This window comes from Ptychodera flava, chromosome 20, assembly GCF_041260155.1.
Source record: "Ptychodera flava strain L36383 chromosome 20, AS_Pfla_20210202, whole genome shotgun sequence".
NCBI lineage: Eukaryota > Metazoa > Hemichordata > Enteropneusta > Ptychoderidae > Ptychodera > Ptychodera flava.
Window position 1 is genome coordinate 21,017,115 of NC_091947.1, and position 21,511 is coordinate 21,038,625.

Sequence of the window (21,511 nt, forward strand, 5' to 3'; positions counted from 1 at the left end):
ACGTCGTAAATGGTTTGCCCACATTGCTGTCGGCGTTCTAGTTTTCAAATTTATCTGCATCATAAAAGTGTATGTCATCTTCATCGATCACATCACTATCGAGCTCTCCGATACCTATATCTGTTGCACTTTTTATAGCCCTAGTCCCATTTTTCTATATATATTTTAACCTACTGTTTTCCTACTGATGTATGCAAGAAACTCGTGGTACCTAAATGAGAGAAATCCATCTTAGGCAGTCAAAATTCGGAAAGATTTGCATCAACAATTGGTAGATTCCCTTCCTCCGGGCATTTGAAAAAGAGGAAACGAGGGCTGAGGGGCACGGTGTTGCTGGGGAGTTTAGGAAGTGACGTCATAAATGTTATAAACGAATCGGATAGGTTCATCTGACGCGTGCACTTCCGGGGGACCCTTGGACGTACATCGTTCGAGCTATTATATCCTGCAAAACTTTGCAATATTTACAAAATGATTGCTAAGGTCAAGATAAAAACTGTATGTAAAAGTCTATATAGTGTTAGATGCGAAACAGAACTTGTGACAGTGGAAAACTATATCATGTTCATCTAGGTTGAAATTACTCTATTTGACCAATTTCGTGACACAATCCAATATGGCCACAAGGCGGCCATCTTGTTTTGATTAATGTTTGCTTTCATTAATATTTGTGTAATGGACACATTTGAGAACTATTAGGGCGTACCCACTTATTCATTTCTCCAACTGCATAAACCAAGAATTAAATGTTAAAAATATTCCAAGACGGGTCGCACATCTTAAATTTCTTTTCTCCATTTGGTCTGCCTGTATAGCTTGTCTCCTGGCGGCTTACCGCCTCCAACCGAGGAGACGTTATGTCGATGCATCAACATAAAATCTCTTTGAAATTGTCATCACCTTGATTTGAAAACGAACAAGTATTAAACAAAATCGCCTTTTACTCGATATGTCCATGTCAGTTACTTTGAAAACTCCTATCAACAAAGTGCCGTAACGGACAGTCGGTATTTGAACATGACTGTCACTGTCATTGATCTTATCTGAAGTTCGTTATGCTTAACAGGAAATTAAGGTCCAATGAGTGACACAATCCACGATCGTTGATCAAAGTCTGACTTTCCTTAAAGTAAAAATTCATCATCTCCCGTGACATGATTGACTAGCTTGAATTCATCTGAGATGTTTTGTTTCCTATCTTTTCATATTATTTTGAGGATTCGGTGTTATGATATACCAGCAGACGTGTCTACCTCCAGCAATGTAAACAATTTGCCTGGTGGGCGCTTTTCGTAGAAGGCAGCCCAGAGGACTGAAAGTCCTTCAGATCTTCCCAAATATTTGCAAAACTTCTGAGATTCATGTTCTTAAATTTACAAAACAGTCTTTCAAAGAGAATCAACGTGATATGTAAACGGAGACAGGTAGCTATTTGGAGTTCCATATTGAGTTTCCTGTTTAAAGTAAATTTCAAATAAACATGATAAATCGGCAGCCCCTAACGCCCGCTGACCTGAAACTTTTATTCTTGGTTATGAATCAAATTAGACGACAAAATTTTCAGCATAGTTTGCAAAATAACAGTATAAAGTTCTCATTATCAAAATTTCCTGTTATGTTTGGTGAAATCTGAAAAAAAACTGATCAGGACGCTGTCTTGAAAGGCCGAACCGAAAATAGGATGTTGCATACATTTTTTATGATTTGTGCCTTTAAACCAGATGGTCTCTTCGCAAAATTACATAAATGTATAGTATGACAATGTGACATAAATTGTAATGATTTGGTTAGCTTACTTGGTGGTCAAACATGTTGCAGTATGACTGAAATTGAAGCTGTTTTACTTTCACACAGAATCACACAACAATAGGATATAATTTCAAGAAACGGCAAACTTCCCGCGACTTTCTGTCGGTCGTATCATGGAGGTACCGAAAGATACCTCCACGGCTGCATAAACCTTGGATTGAACCATTCTTTGAACTGAGAGACAATGAGACAGTTTATCTTTTCGGCGTACTACTTAAAATAGTTCAATAAACTCTACGAGACCCGCGTGGCTATTCACTGAAATCAAAACTGTTCATCACTTGCATAGCAAGTCTCATACGCTGCTGATATGCCAGTCGGAAGCTAAACGTGCAAAGAAGACATGTGGGTGTACATCTTAGTATATCAACAAAATAAGCAAAGATACCCGTAACCGTCAACGATAACTTTCACATTTTGCTCTGTGGAGACTCGAAAAGTAATTTTACTGCAACTATAATCCAGTATTTAATTAAAATTTGAGCTAAATGTGTTCTAATATCCAAGCTTACAGCATTGGCCTTTTGATTCAATAAATCAAATTTCATTTGGCGAAAACCTAGAGTAGCCCGAAGATTTTTAATTTTAATTAGTATATATGTCGTGACAACCTTAATCCCATAAAAGCAAAAAGGAGCTCGGAGCTTCATCATTCTTGACCGTAAGAATATATCGTTCTAATGGTCCCATGATAAGATTATGAGTAGTATTAAAAATTCGGTGGTTGTCCTTCTTGAACAGGAAACATCAAATGGCCAATAATCGGTCATTTCCGCCTCCCTGCCTCCACACCCATCCAATGCTACCTCAAAGCGAATTCAAATTAGGAAGCTAATTAGGTACCTAGATAAGAACAACACATGCTATAAATAAATTCCAAGGTAAGTCTTACACCAAGTTTCAAATGGTAAAACTAGAAAAAAAATCAAACACGGCCACGTTTCATGTGGTCACGTCTTAACTTTTTCAAGACGCTCATGTCAGACTATCAAAGATACACATTCCTGACGACCCTTTTAACACTCATGCTGTGCAAATATGAGTATTCGATCACAGCAAAGTGCCCTCAGAAATATGACAGGTCTATAATCCAGTGTTAATTTCGCCCATTCAAGCTCGCTGCGTGGAGATTTTTTTTCTGATCTCGATTTATCCAATATGAAAATTCTCCAGGAATAGCTAGAGCAAAGAATTTTGTGCCACCTACGTGTCGTTTGCGGAGAAAAAAAATCGTCGAAGTAAATGACGACACGCAAGACTAGTCTTTCATTCAGTTGAACCTCAACGTCTTGTTTTGTGTTTACTTCACCGGTTTAATGTTCCATGCGTGTGTAATTCTGTCTGTGGGGTTTAGCATGTCATCGGTTATAGAGGAATACTTCCAAGCAATTCAAGCGCGAGTTGTATACTAACAATAACTTTACCCTGCATTCATATTGTATCATAGGAACAAAACTCTGATCACCGTAATACTTTCAGTATTCATACAGCCTGTCAGCACTGAAACCTTGTTATGACACGCAAAGACGCACAACATCTGTGTACATTTGATAGGGACGATAACATACACATCAGAGCAAATATGCCATTTATCAAACTAGAAAATATGCGCGATATCTTTCAGGTGATAATTGGATCGCACCTTTGGCAGCTTTTCCTTATATTTCAATGGGAGTTCGAGCAATGCACTTGACTTATACTTCTCAAATTGGCAACTGGAAGGACAGCGTCACGGTGGCTTGCTTCCTCAGCCGACAAACAACAGGCTTTGACGTCATGCACTTCTCCGTTCTGAAAGGGGAGCCAAGTAGTTTAGAACATTAGCTTTTCAGCTTTGGTACGCCCTACCTCGACAGAGTTCAACGCGACGTTCTTCGCTATTGAACACTCACACATTAGGCCTAAGTTGATTAGCAAACTCGGCTCGCTATGACGCATCAAATGACAAAGTGAGATGACGTCATCATGGGGAGCCTTTTAGACCGATTTGGGGAAAAATAAATCATTGATGATAATGGAGACATTCCTCGGGTGTACATGTTGTCAAAGTTTTAACGACTGCGCATTTAAGGCTGGCCGTGAATACATGTAAGGAATGTCGGTGGTGGCCTATCCTCGTTTATCGTAGCCTAAGTTTAGAGTAAAATTGAGCTATTTTGCCGCCACGAATACGATTCGATTTCAACGCGATTTGGTCCCATCGTGCTGTGCTGATTAACCTCAGAAATAAAAGTAAAGACATCGGTGAAAAGATAGTATATCACGGGACATTAATAACAGGAAAGAGGAATTTACGGACCAGCCAGTTGCCATCGTCGTTGCTGTCGACGTGTGGGTCTCACTCAGTGCCGGCTTGTCAACTCATTGTGCAGAGAGTGTATTTAAAGGATGGAAGATTTCATTGAATGGGATTTCAAACCATAACCACCGGTGACGCAGATGATCACTCCAGTGACGGCGGCAGACGTTTGCAGACGTGTTCAACATCCGAATAGCTCTCTAAAATGCTGTTAACCGTGGACGAATCTTTCCCCATTAAGCTTTATTTATCATTATGGCTAATACTTAAGTCTTTTGGGTTTTAATATGGTCGATTCGACACTTTTTTTAAGAGTAAATGTAGACTACACCCACACGGAGATTGTGAGAGAGTCTGCGTCCGGTGCAAGAGAGAGACACTTATAAACGGCATAGTCGGCAAAGCTAGCCACGAGGAATACAAGAATGGGGGTTTCATATGCCGAGGTTAGACGAAAAACGGCCAATTTGTAACCCTGTTTGTTAGCGGAGTCACACTCTCCATGTTAACATATTGCTGAGAATGAAAACGGTTGAGAGGCAAACAAAACTCTCGTAAGAACTCAGCGCTGATGTGATATTAGCCTAACAGATTTTAGTATAGCCGGAGGATGTGCGCGTGTCTGTCACACTAATTACGTCTGCCATGCTTTCCCAGAGGGCTCATACTAAATGTCAGTGGTTTTCTTTCTGTGTTGTAATACGACGCTATAGCTTTTTCTGCTTTTGTATGCGGTGATGTCCAGTGTTTGTCATATGTGTTTCATTTTCTGTGTGCGTTTTTTTTTTGTAATTTTTAGAATACTCAATCAAACCATTGAGACATTTCAGAATTCGGCATCAGAATCATACCGGAAATATTACGAAAGTGAATGATGAATTATGTACACCTACGCGTGTATGTATGTATGTATGTATGTATGTATGTATGTATGTTGTATGTATGTATGTATGTATGTATGTATGTATGTATGTATGTATGTAGTATGTATGTATGTATCTATGTATGTATGTATGTATGTATGTATCTATGTATGTATGTATCTATGTATGTATGTATGTATGTATGTATGTATGTATGTATGTATGTATGTATGTATGTATGTATGTATGTATGTATGTATCTATGTATGTATCTATGTATCTATATGTCTATGTATTATATATAATCTATGTTGGTCGGTCGGTAGTTAGGTAGGTAGGTGGGTGGGTAGGTAGGTAGGTAGGCAGGTATTATAGTAGATAGGTCTCATAGTATGTATGTCTTATAGTACGTGTGATTTATGCACGCATGTACATATGTGTATTTGAACTCATGTGCATATAGGCTACAGTGCGTACATACGGATACTGCGGTCGTACAGATAAAAGTAACAAAATGGGGCATGGGAAGAGTTAACTGAATAAACTGATCCTTTAACTTTCTGCAATTATCGCTGAATTTGACGATAAGTGTCAAATTGTGACGATTGCAAATCGCTGATAATTAGGATAACTTGCATTAAACAGCGGACTTATCCCACAGCGCTAAAATCAAGTCTTTTTTAAAGAAAAGTACCGTAATCAGCGTTGGCGGAGACGACGATCACCGTGTTTCGGTACTCTTTGATGTGTCTTCGACAACGAGTTAAATTGGTAGTCATACTGGACGTTGTTTTTTTTTAAGCTGGCAACGCTCACGATGCCCGGCTACCGAATAACAGGGATAATTTAAATACGATAACGAGCATGTACCTTCGGGCGATGCATAGACTGCGACGATTAAATGCAAACACCCAAGACACGCAATCATACGGTCGCCTTATTACATTTCTTGTAAAACGTGCGAGTGATTCCATTCAATGGCTCAGCCGATGACGCGATCCGTATGCAAGCGGCACTGCCGACCGGTTCTCTTTCCTCCGTGCGCAGCGACTTTTCTTGAACTTGAGAAGCAGTGTGCAATTTCAACAAAAGATGAAGGAGCGCCGACAGCTCGCCAATTTCTCCACGCGTTGAAGTCTAGATGCAGCTTTGGCATAGAAACGTTTGATTAACAAGCGACACGCATTGTAGGAAGTTTTCTGGCTCTCTTGTATCTTGCATTGAGTCATAACAGGGAGTGGGAATGGTTTGCTACGGCACGACCAATTTCACAAATGCCTGCAAGGCGGGAGTCTATCACCAGCTGTGCCGTAAAAGTGTAGTTATTGCAATCTGCTCATCGAATGGTGAATGTTGACAAGCAGACAAAATTCATATGTTTCAAATGCTAGCGCTACACAAGGATAAAGCAACTTTCCTGTGCGTCGGCTTTTCATGCATTAAAGAAAAAAAAAACCGCGAAATAACGTTGTACTATATGGTATGATAAGTGTCCAAAATAAATATCAAACCATCTATGTATTCTTCACTACTGACGTGAGCGGTTCAACTTAGCTGTCGTCTGCTCATTAGCATATATTTTGATACACAGCAGAAATGATGTCACTACCTTCAGGAATCTTGATGTGTGCTCTCCGCGAGTGGGGTTTCAAGTTATGTGTTTTTTTTTCGGGCATCTTTGTATCTTATATGAAGATGCCAAAAGATATAAATGATCTTTTGAAAATAGAAATGACAAAATTAATACCCCTAAGGGAGCGACGTCGACAGTGTACTGTTAATGTACTCAGATACCCGTCGAAACTGTGGATAGTTTACTTTTCAACCTTAAATTAGCGTGTGTCTTAGTCCGACCTAACACTTCAGATGGTTTTGCACCTAACCAACATACCTTTTTTCAAAGCAACATTTCTTATCAAAGATGACATGAAAACCCCCTCGTACCATACATTATCTAAAAGTAAGGTATATAAAGTTTAGTATGGCAGCAGTTATTTACTCGAAGGATGAACTTGAAAGGGTACACATGTTGGGTAGAAAACCTCACTTTTGCTATTAAGGATAACGTAATTTAAGTCAAAAACTTGATACTGTTATGAACTTTGATATCTAGAGTATATGTAGAAAAAACGAGAATTTTGATTTTTTATTTCATTATCTGTTCTTATTCTTAAATGCTACGGGTAGACTAACATTAAAAATGATTAAAATCATGATAAGCAAAGTTAGGATGTGACTCTTAGAAATTTATTGCAAAACAAAAATGTTGTTGTGTTATATAGTATTTAAAAAAAGTGATGTAAAAACTGTACAAAATTTGACTCAGCAAGAGTGGAGTTAAACGTTTTTGAAATGTTTACCACGAGAAAAAAGAAGTGAAATCGGGTGATTTGCATAAATTTTCATGAAATTACACACTTCTTTTCCACCCAACTTATGACTGCTTGTCTTGCTAAAAGGTGAACCAAACAGTAGACCTTCAAGTTTTTCTCGACTCAACCAATATTTTATTAAGCTTGAATTTACAAATTAATGGACATTGAATAATTCTTTCTTCCAAAAAAGTGATCATGAGCGACATACGCTACGTTATGTGCAACGCCAAATCCATTCAGATGTTTTTATGGTGGTAGACGGCGTGGTTTTCTGCCATGGTTACCCACGTTTTATGATTTTAGGTAGTGGACAAATCCAGGTCGGATAAATACTTTTCAACCACCGTCTGGGAATCCCAATCATCACTTCGCGTTGCTAAAGTGACGGAGTACCCCACCATATGTTACTCAATTTATATAACGGGACGTGTTTGATTGGGCAGAAACCGTTCGCCGAAACTTTAGTACGCTTGCGTGTTTGAACGTCAACTAGTATTATGGTGAAGCGAATACAAGAACAATATATATATGAGCTTCTACACTTTACGGTTATCCACTTACGAAATGGGGTGTTTATGCAATCGACAAGCGAAATAACTCGTCACTAGAACGTCTGAAACATTTCAGTGTCCACACTTTACGATTTTCCAAGACACCGGGGAAGGGAGAAGAGTGTTTCCAGTCAATGGATAATTGGTTACTGTGCGTGTTGTAGGTCGCAGTGAAATATACGGAGTTGTTGGCGTATGAACCATGGGCGAGACTTGCAAATTAAAATCATTAAGAATTTCTATGCTTCGCAGACGTACAAAGTGAAGGCGTTGTTGTCACACTCGTTTGGAACTGCGGTATTTCGAGTTTGTATATTGAATGCCTTCACGCATACAACGACCTCGCACATCAGCGATAGCCGATTATCCCGTCTCTAGACTCGAAGTCTGTCAGCTCTATGTTCCCGACAGTCTATTGTTTGAAAAAAAGGCTAATACAATGGCATTACACCTTTCTTTCATCAGATAATGAGAATAATTGCACTCTTTTTTTGCGGTCTTCAGAAACAAAGGCGCGTTCGACACTTGTAAGGAAACACGGCTGCCAAACGCCAGAAAATCCTCATATCGCTGTATGTATGTTTTTAGGTATCCTATGGTAAACACTTTTCTTATGCAAACAAAACCCTTTAAAACCATTTTATCCCTTCAGTAAAGTGTACAGATTTTTCGCTCGAACGAACATGTTACACGATGAATTTGGAAACACTGGCCTTTTACATCATTTTCAGCAGAAAAACAAACTTGCAGACCGATCGATATTGTTTGCTTGTGAACAGGCTATTATTCCGTGAAGGACACTTCTGAACACAGTGGATTATTTACAGATGTATACATCCGACATCTTTAGCTTCATGAAACCGATTTCAGGCTCGGGCGATTCAGTCAATGGGATATGAAATTTGGCGTCCAAAGTTTCCACGTCAGTTTAGGCACACACGGTGAATTCATTTTTTCCCCGGCGACATAGTAGGTGCTCTCTGGCGAAATAGGAAGAACTGCTGTGCTTTTGTGTAAGGTTTATGCTAACCGACTAGATCTACAGCGCGATACATTCGTCTTATTCTCCGAAAGACTGGTCAAAGACTCACCGACCGTTCAAAACACTTGAGACCAGAGATGCTTTATGTAACAGTTCACGTGTCGGTTAGCTCGTTTTAACATTGTATCACAGCGTTAACGCAGTGATTCGTCCATCAAAGGTTGAAATCCAAAATTAACACCCTCGAAACGCAGCGCTCACAGAATCATAGGCATAACCTGCAAGTTGCATGTTTATTATGCGTCACGTGACCATGTGAGAGTCTTGATGATATTAATTATCTTGTAGCACCAGGTTGATCTTTGCGGATATTGGTTTAAACATTAAATAAATTTTGAGAACTGTAGCGCATAAAAGTCATTAACTAACAATGTCACATCAACAAGAATGTGAGCCCTAAGGTATGAGAGCCCGCCTTTTAAGGTAGAATGCGCCTCGGCAACAGATATTAATTTTTTCCAAAACTTATCTGATCTACCGCTTTTTAGAGGATCAATTTGAAGCTATATAAGTAAAGCTTACACCGTCTTAGTTTTGTGAAAATCGAAACTTTAATTTTCCTCCATAGAGTTAACACGGGGATGGTGGCTGTTTTCAATTCCAAGTATCGAAAAATGTTAAGTAATTTGTTTCTCAACGTACAAAGTTTGCACTTTGACACATGATTTTTTTGGATTTGAAATGAGAATTAGAAGTCTCCTTTACGAAGGTTTAAGCAAAAAAGTTTGTCATAGAGCGGAGCAATTGTTTTCTAGCTTCTGGTGACGGACGCGACAAGAAGTAATAATCGTTTTTCATGGATGACTACATCGGTCCTGTCCACAGAAAGACAGTCGGTGCATATAAAAAAAATACCCGTTCAGTGCGACCAAACAGGCGAAATAAATTTGCATCACAGAACACAAGTGTCAACAGGAGCCTACAGGTAACAAATTGTGAAAACAACCCCATGGATGACACATTTGTGTCATCGTTGGTGTAACGACTGTAATTTCACAAATATTTACTCTTTTCAAGAGACGGAAAAACAAACAGTATTTCGATCTGGCGCTGTTTGTTTTTCGCTATCTGGGAAATTCTTTTTGTAGCGCCATCACCATTACTCAGTGCACGAGTTCAATCCGAAACTACAGGCATGTCTTCATTTATTATAGCAGCAACTTGTACACGTTTTCGCAAATAACTTCAGTATAATGGCCCAATAAGTTGCGCATTGTTCCTGCTTTAGCGCCGCACAATGCAGAATACAGCCGCCTCGCCATCGATGGATGTAAACGCGGACAGCTCTGAACACACAGTATAATCATGCCAAATAGCCTCCGGGGGTTTACAATGTCAACTTCCCAATAACGGTTATACTAACCAGAGGTCGCGGCTTGCAGAAGCCGCCTGAATTATTGATTACGGGGAAACAATGAAGAGGAGACACCGCGATAGATCCGATATAATAGCAACATATTGCTTTTTACAAATGACCGTCTGCGATGAGCACTCGGGGATAGCAGTGTCTAATTTATACGTTCGGAGTAACATGTGTGGCTTAATGCAAGATCAATAAACAGCTGTCAATGAGAAGTAACCGGAGATTCATGAATGCTCCGTGATATACTTAAATACGCGCCAGTTACTTCAATCGATATTAACTGTAAACCGAAAGACCTTGCAGACTACTATACCTGGCTGCCTAAGGAATTAATTTAAGCAAAAAACAGCTTTCATGTTGCCTACATCGAGCGTGACTCTAGCAAAACCTACGTTTTTCAGTTCCTTCTGCGTGAGAGTATGTCAGGAGAATGGAAGGGATATTTAATGAACATATATTTAGCATATGAAAAAAAGACTTTACATAGATAATAATTTACTTCTCCTGCATAATAAATTGTAGAATTTAAGAGGTAGTCGTTGGGCCAAACAAGAAAAAGATTTAAACCAAAGGCATTTTTCATTATTTATGTTGAACGCATATTCTAACAAAACAGCCTAATCGCCAGCCATGATACTTCAAAACAGTGGAGGAAATGAAAGTTTCCTTTTTGAGATGAATTTTTGCATCCTCAGGGAATATCTTGGGACTGGAAAGATTTCACAAATCAGTTACTCTATTTCTCACTGCGATGACTATCACTTCCTGTGTTTTTCTTGAAGAGAATTTTTATCAATAAGTATGAAAATTAAGTCCGAGACGTCATTGGGTGAATTACATTTATAGCACGGTGACCGTGCTTAAATTTGACGTCATTTTAGGCTAATTAAGCTTATATGCTATGGAACTATTCCATTCACTCAGAATAATGAAACTGGGGATTTCATTGTTCACGCATGAACAATACAGACACCATCGAAATGTTTTCCAACTTCCATACAATGATGTATTCGTCAGCTTATAACCTTACATAATCTTAAATATTTCACTCACATGATGGTCAATAACGGGGAAAAGACAATGTGTTTGCTTCAGTTTTCACAATGTGATTATTTCATGCCTCGAATAATGGAGGAATGTGTTATTAAGCGTGAAACAAAGCCCGATACATTAACTGTGGTACACTTTGCTGGCGTGGCTAAGGCTGGCATATTACTCTACGGATTTCGTTGACAGTTTATTTTTGTGGTCACTGGATGAACAAGTCTAGGCAAAGATGTCCAACAACCAGAAGCAGCCAATGGCCGGGCAAGTGACCTAGGTTAACATTATGTCCTCTCTCAGATGAAGGGACTGTGTTGTCAGAAAAGGTCAATCAGCTAACGACGATCTCCTGAAATCCAGAGTAAACCCGTAACATGGCATTTGGCTTCTTTCGTTCGAGAACTAATACGGATATTAACCTTCAACGGTCTGATGATTTGTCTGAATGTATCCATTTCAATGTCCTACAAAAATGCCCCAAGATCTTTAGAGCAGCTGTACATTCTGCTGTTGATATGGCAATAGTTTTGACCATTTGCAGTATGTCCCAGATACAAAGCACACTGGTCGCCATGAGATTTTTCAAATTAATTTCAATGAAACCATTTGTCACATATGCTTACCCGACCTTGTTCGTGTAGTTAGCATTTGTTTTGCTGTGCATTGACGTGACAGTCCAAGTCTGTGAACTTGTTCCTAGGTCTTGACAAAATGGATAAATCCATTCTCCTTAATTGCGTATATTTGTCGTGACGCGAGAAGCGGGGGCTCAACATAATGATGGCAATAAAAGCTAGTTTGGAAAATTTCCAAGTGAGAGCAAGCAATATCAGAGATAGCCTTGACAAAGTAAACGCTCGGATGAAGGAACGCATGCATTGATATGCGTGATAAATAGACTCATTTACTGGTGAATAATCATGTGATGGCGAGTGTGTTAGTCTGATAAATAATGTGCATTATGATACCGTTAGTATCTGAGCAAGAAGCGTGGTCTTTCTCCATCACTCCATTGCTAAGAGTTCAGACATGTTGTAGAGTAAAAGAACTCGTGGAGAGCTGCTGCATTGATTCATATAATCAAGAGATTAGACAAACAAAATGGAACAATCCAGTAGTTTTGAAAAAGGGTTATCTTTTGCTAGACCTGCACCTATATTTGCCGCGATCTTCCCATGCGAGTCTCGGTGACTCATACATGTATAGGACACGTGCACTTGGCAGCTTTCTGACAGCTTTTGAAACCTTTCAATTTTCGATCACAGTTAGACACAATCATGAAGATGGCTTCAGAAATTGCCAGCCCTATAATTATTACATGTATAGTCAATTCATGGAATCTGACTGTATGGCCAAAAGGAGAATACCTCTGGCACCCCTGCCCTGAGGAATTTACCGCTGGTATCCCTCTGTGAGGTAGACCATGGATTTTAAACCGGATGTAATTATCTCCCGATTGAAGTAATTTGGTCTTGACATAGTGAGCGTGCCAGATACCCTAACGGCTTTCACGTTCTCAGTTGTATAGTTGGCACTCTAAACCTGACACCAAATATCCTTGGCCGGTAGAAAGTTCGACACCTCTTTGTCTGATCGATTCTTTAATCGTCTACTGAATTCGACAGAGATATCCACCAACCGCAGCTTGGTACATGATCAGGTGCACTTCACCCCAAGAGCGCGGCAAACGTTTTCTTGCCTACCTTTGACTTTTAGAATCGATATGGAACAAACATCATTTCGTTTCAAGTTGTTGTCCATATGTTTGCTCTTTCAGAGTTAAGACAAAGAATAAGTTTTCGCATGTCATTAATATTGCAAATGGTAAAAGAGTTCAACAAACTTAAATACATAAATCGGTTCACCTCGACCTGATTTGTTTGTATGTTGCAGTCGCATGTGGAATGAAATGGCTTGGTGACAGTGGAAGTTCACAACCTGTATCCTAGCTACCGGACATATACTTTACCTGTCATAGAGATCGAATGGCCTTTCAGTGATTGCGTTGGTTACCTGGTGTCTTAGTCTAATGAATATTTTTCATTGATAGTGACTCATTATCGGTTGATTTGTATACTCAGCCAATGCATATTAGTTTCATAAAGGAATGCATTTATTTATAGGAAATCCAGCATTATTTGGTGTTGTACGCGCTTTCCTTGGATAGTTCATCAATCTTTTAAAGAGTAACATGGTCATTTCTCTACCATCTGTAATGATAAGCTACATAAAATTTACACATCATTGTCGTATGGAGACCATTGACTATGTTCCATTGTACACTAATCCATCTTGTATCAAAGTTCATGTTAGGACTTAATCCTAATAAAACATTGAACATTCAAAAGAAAAAAACCAAAACAACTAAAATTGTAGTAAACTACTTCATGTTATCTTACACTTTGTGATGCCGTGTTGTATTTCTTCGTTAGTCTATTTTACTGCTGTTGTATGAGGTGAAGGCGTTTTATGTTCTCTCAATAAAACAAAAACTATCGTGTAATTGGCATTTTAGTGTGTTTTGGGTCTCGCACACATCTTAAGATCATCAGGGACAACCAAGCACATTTAATCGCTGTTTGTCACTGCCAGCAGTTTTAAAATGATTGTTGACTCCATTTTAGCGTTAAAACACTGCCTACTGTAATCAAAAAGCCTGAACAAACACGGGCTTCGTAAAAAGTTGATAACCTCCAAATCACCGTTCATAGGTCACGCGCCAATTGAGGAAGTTCGCGGTCAATCCTTTGTTTGTAATGCCTACCACATGCTAGTTTTGAAAAGAACGGTAGTGGAAAGTAAAATAACAAAAAAACAAAAGAACGGTAGTGGAAAGTAAATAAACAAAAAAAATTCTATCATTCTTAATTTCACTCACTTTAAACAACCTCAAATGAACCCAAGAACTCTTTTCGGGTCGAGTTTGCCATCTAAACTCCATAGTATAGTTACTGATCGCATATAGAATACATCAGAGTACAAAAGAGGGCTAGACGCCAGCTTTCGATCCAAAGATCACGTTTTCTAATAAAATGGGTTGATTGTCGCTTATCGCAAAATTCTACCCACGTATCCTGCACGTCCTTAAAACATGGTTCATGGAAACGTGACCTCGACCGCAGACCAAAGAGCACATTTTTGCGCATAATCTAATCAAAACACAAGTCGCCTTCCTACCAAGCTCGTCAGTTTCAAAACTGAGTGCTAGAGTCCGCTAAGTTTAAAACAGTTCTTCGAGTACACACTGTTTGCATATACGGGTTCATAGTAGTAGAGTGGGTTACATGTAGGCTAAGTATTTCAAATTTGTTTAACGGATCTTTCATTGAGTTTATTCTCTTCGATCATAATCCTCGCTTCTTAACCTTTAAACGTACGGCATTAAATGCTCAAACGGGACTCCTCAAGTTTGTAATCATATGCAAATGAGATTCTCCACATCTGAGGCTGTGACTGTGACAAATGCGGCATCATAAAAAAAGCACACGGTCTCAGTGGTTTGTCATTCCCTATGCTCTCATACAACAACTGTTATATCAGCCCCCACATGTGGACTGCGGGCAATATTACTGTCGATCGACATGTTTTGTGGTTTAGGGTAGGGCAATTAACTTCAAGTGATGCAAAGTTATACAAATCTCCAGTGACACAGTTTTTATGACGTAGACGCCTACTGAATACATTACAGAGTCAAAATCTCTTCAATTGAAAGCAAAGAATTTCCGACTAGCTGCAAATCCTACACGTTTTTTTTCCCGTATGTTCTTTTGTTTTCAATATTTTATACAACCATTGCACCTGTGATTATATTATATTGTAATATGTTGTGGTTGTGTTTTTTCAGTTCTGTTTTTACACCAAATTCGCTTCTTGTTTATTTTCCACTGTAATCTGATGAATAGTTTTTCCCCAGTTAAAGGGTTTCGAATCACACGGTACATCTTCTTCCCCGTCAAATTTCTCTCAAAGCGTGATATTGTATTTGAAGAATTCGTCATGGTCTCGCGTGAGCACAGCATCTGTACTCCACTTCCAAAAAACTCAATATTTTCATTCGCATTTGCAAAGAACGTCGACACAAAATTATGACTCATTTCATCCCACTATTGCTGTTTCAATATAACTCCCAATTGTCGGTGTAACATTAGCGGACTTTTAAAGCGCAAAGGCCTTATTGCAGCTATTTTGCTCCAATTCGTCTGACATTCCATTAACACACAGAGCAAAAGGTTGGCCTTTCCTGTTTGCATGCTCTACGAAATTCGCATGACGCTTTTATGAAATATCAGGAGCTGACAGAAAGATCATTTGTTGTGATGTAATTAGTATTTACATAAAATGCGCGTGAGTTTTCATTACTTAATGACTTGCGCATGATGCATACTTTTAGACTATAAAAGTGTAAAAATATCGCAGGAAGTTAATTATTTTCTCTACTTCCGTTTCATTTCAGCTTCCATTTGCGGGGCTCCATGCACCCCGCCGGACCTGGTGTTTAAAGTCGCGTTTTGGCTTGGGTATTTTAACAGCTGCCTGAACCCGATTATATACGCTGTGTCGAACCGTTTCTTTATGCGGGCCTTCAAGAGAATCCTCACCTGTCGCTTTGGGAACAAGAAAAAACGCTACAACAGAAATCGCTACGTCCGAACGTCGGGAAAACAACTGATTAAGTACCAGAACAGCATGAACGGCACCCAGAGCCCGTTTTCCTCGACAAACAGACGATATCGCCGGGGGAATATGTCAATCGCCAGTACAAGCGGCTACGAACTGACTGAAATTTCGGTGACGGCCGCTACTCCTAGTCCAAGTCCGTCGAGTGCCAATTCGCGGAGTATTGAAGGGTTGAATGAGGAGTATCAGATGATGACGAAAATAGCCGAGGAGGTGAAAAGGAACGGAATAAATTCTGCCGTAGACCAGGGTGAAAAAATCGGCGATGTGAATGAGGTCACCGCCGATGAAAACTTCAATTCGGAGACCGACAAACTTCTGATTGACACGGCGTTGAATAGTGTAGACGACAGCGAAAATGTCGTCGAAACATTGACGGGTACATGTGTTGAGGACGGTACGAAGGGCAACGCCGATGTCAACGGTAATGACAATGGAAACCCATCCCACCTTAGCAAAGTCTCAGAAACGGCTACATCTGTTGAGGACGAGAAACAACAGGTATTTGATGAAGTGGGTGTGTGTTCAAAATGTAATAGGAGATTCTCGGCGACTGTCGGCAAAGACCCGACCGAAGCTATCAGCTTGTTGAAAAGCTGCGCGTCGGAGAACAGTTTACAGAGAAGGGACGAGAAACTATTTACAAAAGCGCCTTCGTCCGGCAGTGATGTGATCAAGTCCGACCCGCCGTCGCACAGTTCGGGAACGTGGGAGCGCTTGTCGTCTCCTGAAAGCGAAACGGTCGACAGTACCACCGACGACTGCGGCATATCCAGGTCTCGGGAGAGCGTGTTTTCGCTGCAGATAATCGAGGAAGGGGATGTGCCCCTGACTATACCGAGCCGACACGACTTGCTTAACAGGAACAGGCTGCGGAGCAGGCGGGGACACATGAAGGAGACCAAGCTTACGAACGCTGGTATCCAGACAAGCGATAGTCTTCTGTCGCTGGATTTCCTGCAGGAGTGCCTTCAGAAAAGGACGAAGGAGAAAGGTGTCGATTCTGGCGGTAAAGAGGGACCAGAAATATATGAAACCGGATGCTGATATCAATCTTAAAATACACCGGGATCTTTGCAATCCCCGTAATTAAAATGCAGAACTTGATCGTATTGATTAGGACTGCACATATCAGCCTTAAAATTTCGCTCGACAATAGTTACCAATTATAATAATACAGAAGAGAGCGAACTTCGTTAATCTCAGCGTTTTCAGAAAAAAAGTCACATGAACAAGAGAACCCATCGACTATAAAAACTTTCAAAAAGGTTATCAGGCGCTTATTTCTCATACTTTTCAAAGTTCAGTCGATGAAATTTATAGTGGGCGACGAAATATCCGACACATTGTCCATTATTTCATTTTATCAGTTTAAGACATTTATCTTAAGGATTTACACTAATGTTGATTTCAGTGTGATTTTACCCGGGAAAATGTCACACATGAGAGACGTGGTCTGTAACGCTTTTCATTGTCATCGGCTATGTCGAAAAATCTACCACAGGGCTGAAAGTTTAGATGCGATAATTATTAGAAATCATGGGAATCTTCCCAAGATGGCCGAATAGAAGTTACGGGCAAAATAGCTCCCAGAGCGCCATGACGCCTGCGTTGAAAATTTACCAAGAAGATAATTTAGCGTGTCAATAACTATGACAATTTATCCCACAGAAAGTGCCATTCTCTCGAACTACTCGTCGTTTCAGACTGCGCCGTGTTTCATTTTAGTACGGGCATTTAGTACGTGCTGCAGTGGGAAAAACGAGAAACAGAGTTAAGGCAACACGTTAGATACTGAACTGCACGTCTTGTTCCTCAATGAGGACCGCTAGTAATATATAAAACGTCTTCTAAGCATGCGATGACAGGACTTACTGCTGATCGTAACTCCTAACTAACAGTTGATTAAACGTATATTACCATTTGGTAGCAGGTGTCTACGAGAATTTTTATTGCTACAGGGAGTAGTTTTAGGAGCTCGCAATATAGGAAATGATATAACGCTAAGACTTCTACTGACAATACTTTTTTATGTGCGTACGAACATATATATATATACACACTCACATGCACACACATAATAACAAAAATTACTTAAGTATAAAGTAACCATCCTTGTAACTTAAGGTTCATGCATCTTGCGATCTTCAGTTAGATCAGTTTGATCCGTTTGAAGATTGCAAGATGCATGACGCTTAAGAAACAGATAATATTACTTTGTATTTGAAGTAATTTACTGCTTTCAGCATCGAGCACTGTAATTTCTATATCACGTCATATATATATATATATATATATATATATATATATATATATATATATATATATATATATATATATATTAACAAATATCCTTGTTGAAAATTACACTGCTCTATGCTAAAAGCAGAGTGTTATAAATAATTTTCTTCAAGTACATAGTAATATTTACATCTGTCACTTAAAATTCATGCATATGATTACTTTGTACTTGAATTGATTTTATATATATATATATATATATATATATATATATATATATATATATATATATATATATATATATATAATGACATCGAGTGTCAGAAAAGGAAGATATGCCAAATATATTATTTTGATAAAATACTGCAAAAGCATTAATAGACACGTATACTCTGAACATAAAATGGTCTTCGTTTGTCTATGTCTTGAAAGTTTGCTCATTGTCTACATCGTCATATGTTATCTTTGAATGACCATGAAATGATGACGTAATGGCCACGCACGTTTTTGTTATTTCACTGTTATTTAATCATTCACCCCTGTCATAAGTTCTTTAACCTATTACATGAATTTAAAAATATAACCTTTTGATAAGTTCTCCAATTTTAAAGTTTGAAGGCAAGTGAAGAGTACGGCTCATTATTATACATGGAGAAAATACCTATTTATTTTCACAGTCAACGGTTAAACCGAGTTACCAGAACCAAATCTTCACCTTCCAGACGACATTGTATTTATAGCGCATTTAGAACTTGCCAATGTTGCGTACGTTTACGGTCAGTCGTGTACCTGTGCTATTGATTCCTCTTTTGTAACCCAAGTTCACAATTATTGTAATAAAATTATGAAAGAGTACGACTTTCGTCATTTCGTCATTATAACAAAGATGAGGATCATTCTTGAAATTTCAATGCTGGCGCGATTGTTGGTGTGAAACAAACTTAAGATTAACAAATGCCTGCATGCATGGCCATGAACAAGTTCACTGTAATCTCGATGGCCATCGACCTTTGACAGGAAAAAGTTTGCAAAGGAAAGGATGACACACCCAAATTGAGGTTGAAATATTCTCCAAGAAAAAGTTCTGCCATCTGGACACAGTTTCCCTTGTATTTGGCAGGTAAACTCTTGGACTTGGGAAGCTATTTCGCTATTTGGTAAGAGTTCGGGGTTAATATTTGTAGTTTAGGCCAAGAAAAATAAAAAAGTTTGTTTCTTATCTTCGCGCGTCAATTTAGACCCGCCGCGTCAACCTTTTTATCTGCTCATGAGGAAACGCATATATACGAGACGATAGTGCATAGCACAGTGCTGTATAAAACAGAACTGTAAACAAAATAACGGACACTAACATTCCATTCAGAACTGTACACATATGTCACTGTTACGTTAAGCTGCCAAAACTGGGCATTGTTGCACTAAAAGTCAAACAGCAGAACTGTTGCTATACAAAAATACTACAGCTGCACGTTTGTGCATTTATCTCTGCGTGCATTCTCATGTTGTTTTCATGCTTTTTAACGCGTTCTTGTTGGTTGAAGAATATAAAAAATTGAGAGACCGCATCATTTTTGCAATATGTCTAGGATGAGAAACAATTTTTTTATTTTTCTTGGCCTTATCGCATTCAAATATCATTTTAGTTAGACGATGGCCTTAAGTTTCTATGCAAAAAACTTACAATACACACCTAGCAAGCAAAGCTAAACTTACTGAAGCTACAGAAACACGGAATGTACCTAGGGTATCGATTGCAGGAACTCTCAAAATCCCAATAGTCCTTTGCCGCTCGACAATTGCTGTGGAATCATGTTAAGCCTATAGAGAGAACTTTTTTACCCTAAGTGCTGTATTTAACTTGTAGCAAATATGGGGCAAAAGATGGTTTCCTGTTATTCATTTCTATAATTACTGAAATAAAGCGTTTTGCTATGAGTATGAGATGATTATATATAACTGGAGCACTTGTTTTTGGAAAAGTGTATCATATAGGCTATTTCTCTCATAAAAAAAAGATAGTCTTTACAGAAATTTTACAACTCGTCGCAGAAGGTGTCAGACGATTTACATGAGTATAAAATTTATTGAATTAGTGTTTCATCATAGCTATAATTGGAGGAGTAGAGGGGTGTCCCATGCATACCCCTATATAGATCATGTGCAAGATATGGTGTTCGAGTACAAGATATGATGGAGGTGTTTAAATTGAAATTCCCGAGTTCTTGTATCTATATCTTGCACCACTTTGAAAGGCAGGCCGAGAATACAAGGAGTACGTAAGAGACTATGGCTAGTTAAAGTCGATTCTCTTTGTAATATTTTTCGCACAGTGGTATCTAAACTTTATGCCATGTTTTTTGTGTGAAAATCGAAAACTTAAATTTTCCTATCGTGTCAACACTAGGAATGGCTGTCAATTTGAATTTCAAATCAAAGTAAAATTTAGGTGTTTTCAGGTTCAGGTTCAGGTGCACTCATTGTGGACGTTTATTTGTATTTCAAGGCCACCGGCCCATATACAAAGGGGTTAACATGGCAAATGGAAATACATATTTGCACAGCGGAGTGAAAGGCAAAGGCACGCAACAACAGCGCACGAAAAACAAAGAAACATCACTCTTGCATACATTAGTCGCTGGCTCAAAATTGAGCGAATACACGTCACAGTAAAACCTGTACCAGCATATTTCAGTCATTTCTTAAACTTTCTTCTCTTAGCTTAAATGCCTTATATACAAAGTTACAGAGACTGAGTATCTTTGTTGACCTTTTTTGTCTCATAACAGTTTGAAGTGAGAGTGATATGAGAAAAAAAATCAAGTTTCCATCTTGCAACAGATAACAAACTCATAGCTTTACAAGCTTGATTGGCTAAAGTATGCACTGCTTTAGACCAAGAATTTCGAGAAGAGAGAAGTAAACCTAAATATTTATAGTAAGTAACAACATCGATTTGTATGTTCCCAAAATGCAACTTTTCCCAACGAGCATTGTGTCCTCCTTTTTTGGAATATTACAATCTTTGTCTTGTCAAGATTCACTTTCACGCGCCACTTATTACTAAACTTTGAAAGTATGTCTATGAGATATTGTAACTTTTAGGTGTTTTGCTTCTCTATTTCAAAAACGTTTGTGGCTCCTGGTTATGAAAGACATATTTTGCAGTATCCTAGGTCTGAGCATGTATTGAGCAAAGCTTCCAACATTCATGTGTTTGGTTCATGTTAACTAAAATTGATAAACAATG

General features: G+C 38.8%; 1 protein-coding gene across 3 annotated transcripts in view; it reads left to right on the plus strand.

The window, feature by feature from the left end:
- Positions 1-19,119, plus strand: part of LOC139120296 (alpha-1B adrenergic receptor-like) — a 131,337-nt gene extending 112,218 nt beyond the window's left edge. For all 3 annotated transcript variants that reach the window (XM_070684619.1, XM_070684616.1, XM_070684617.1), the window contains exon 4: positions 15,800-19,119. In XM_070684619.1, the coding sequence (XP_070540720.1) occupies positions 15,800-17,070 (1,271 nt within the window). In that variant the 3' untranslated portion in view covers positions 17,071-19,119. The remainder of the gene's footprint in view (positions 1-15,799) is intronic.
- The last annotated feature ends 2,392 nt before the right edge of the window (positions 19,120-21,511 follow it).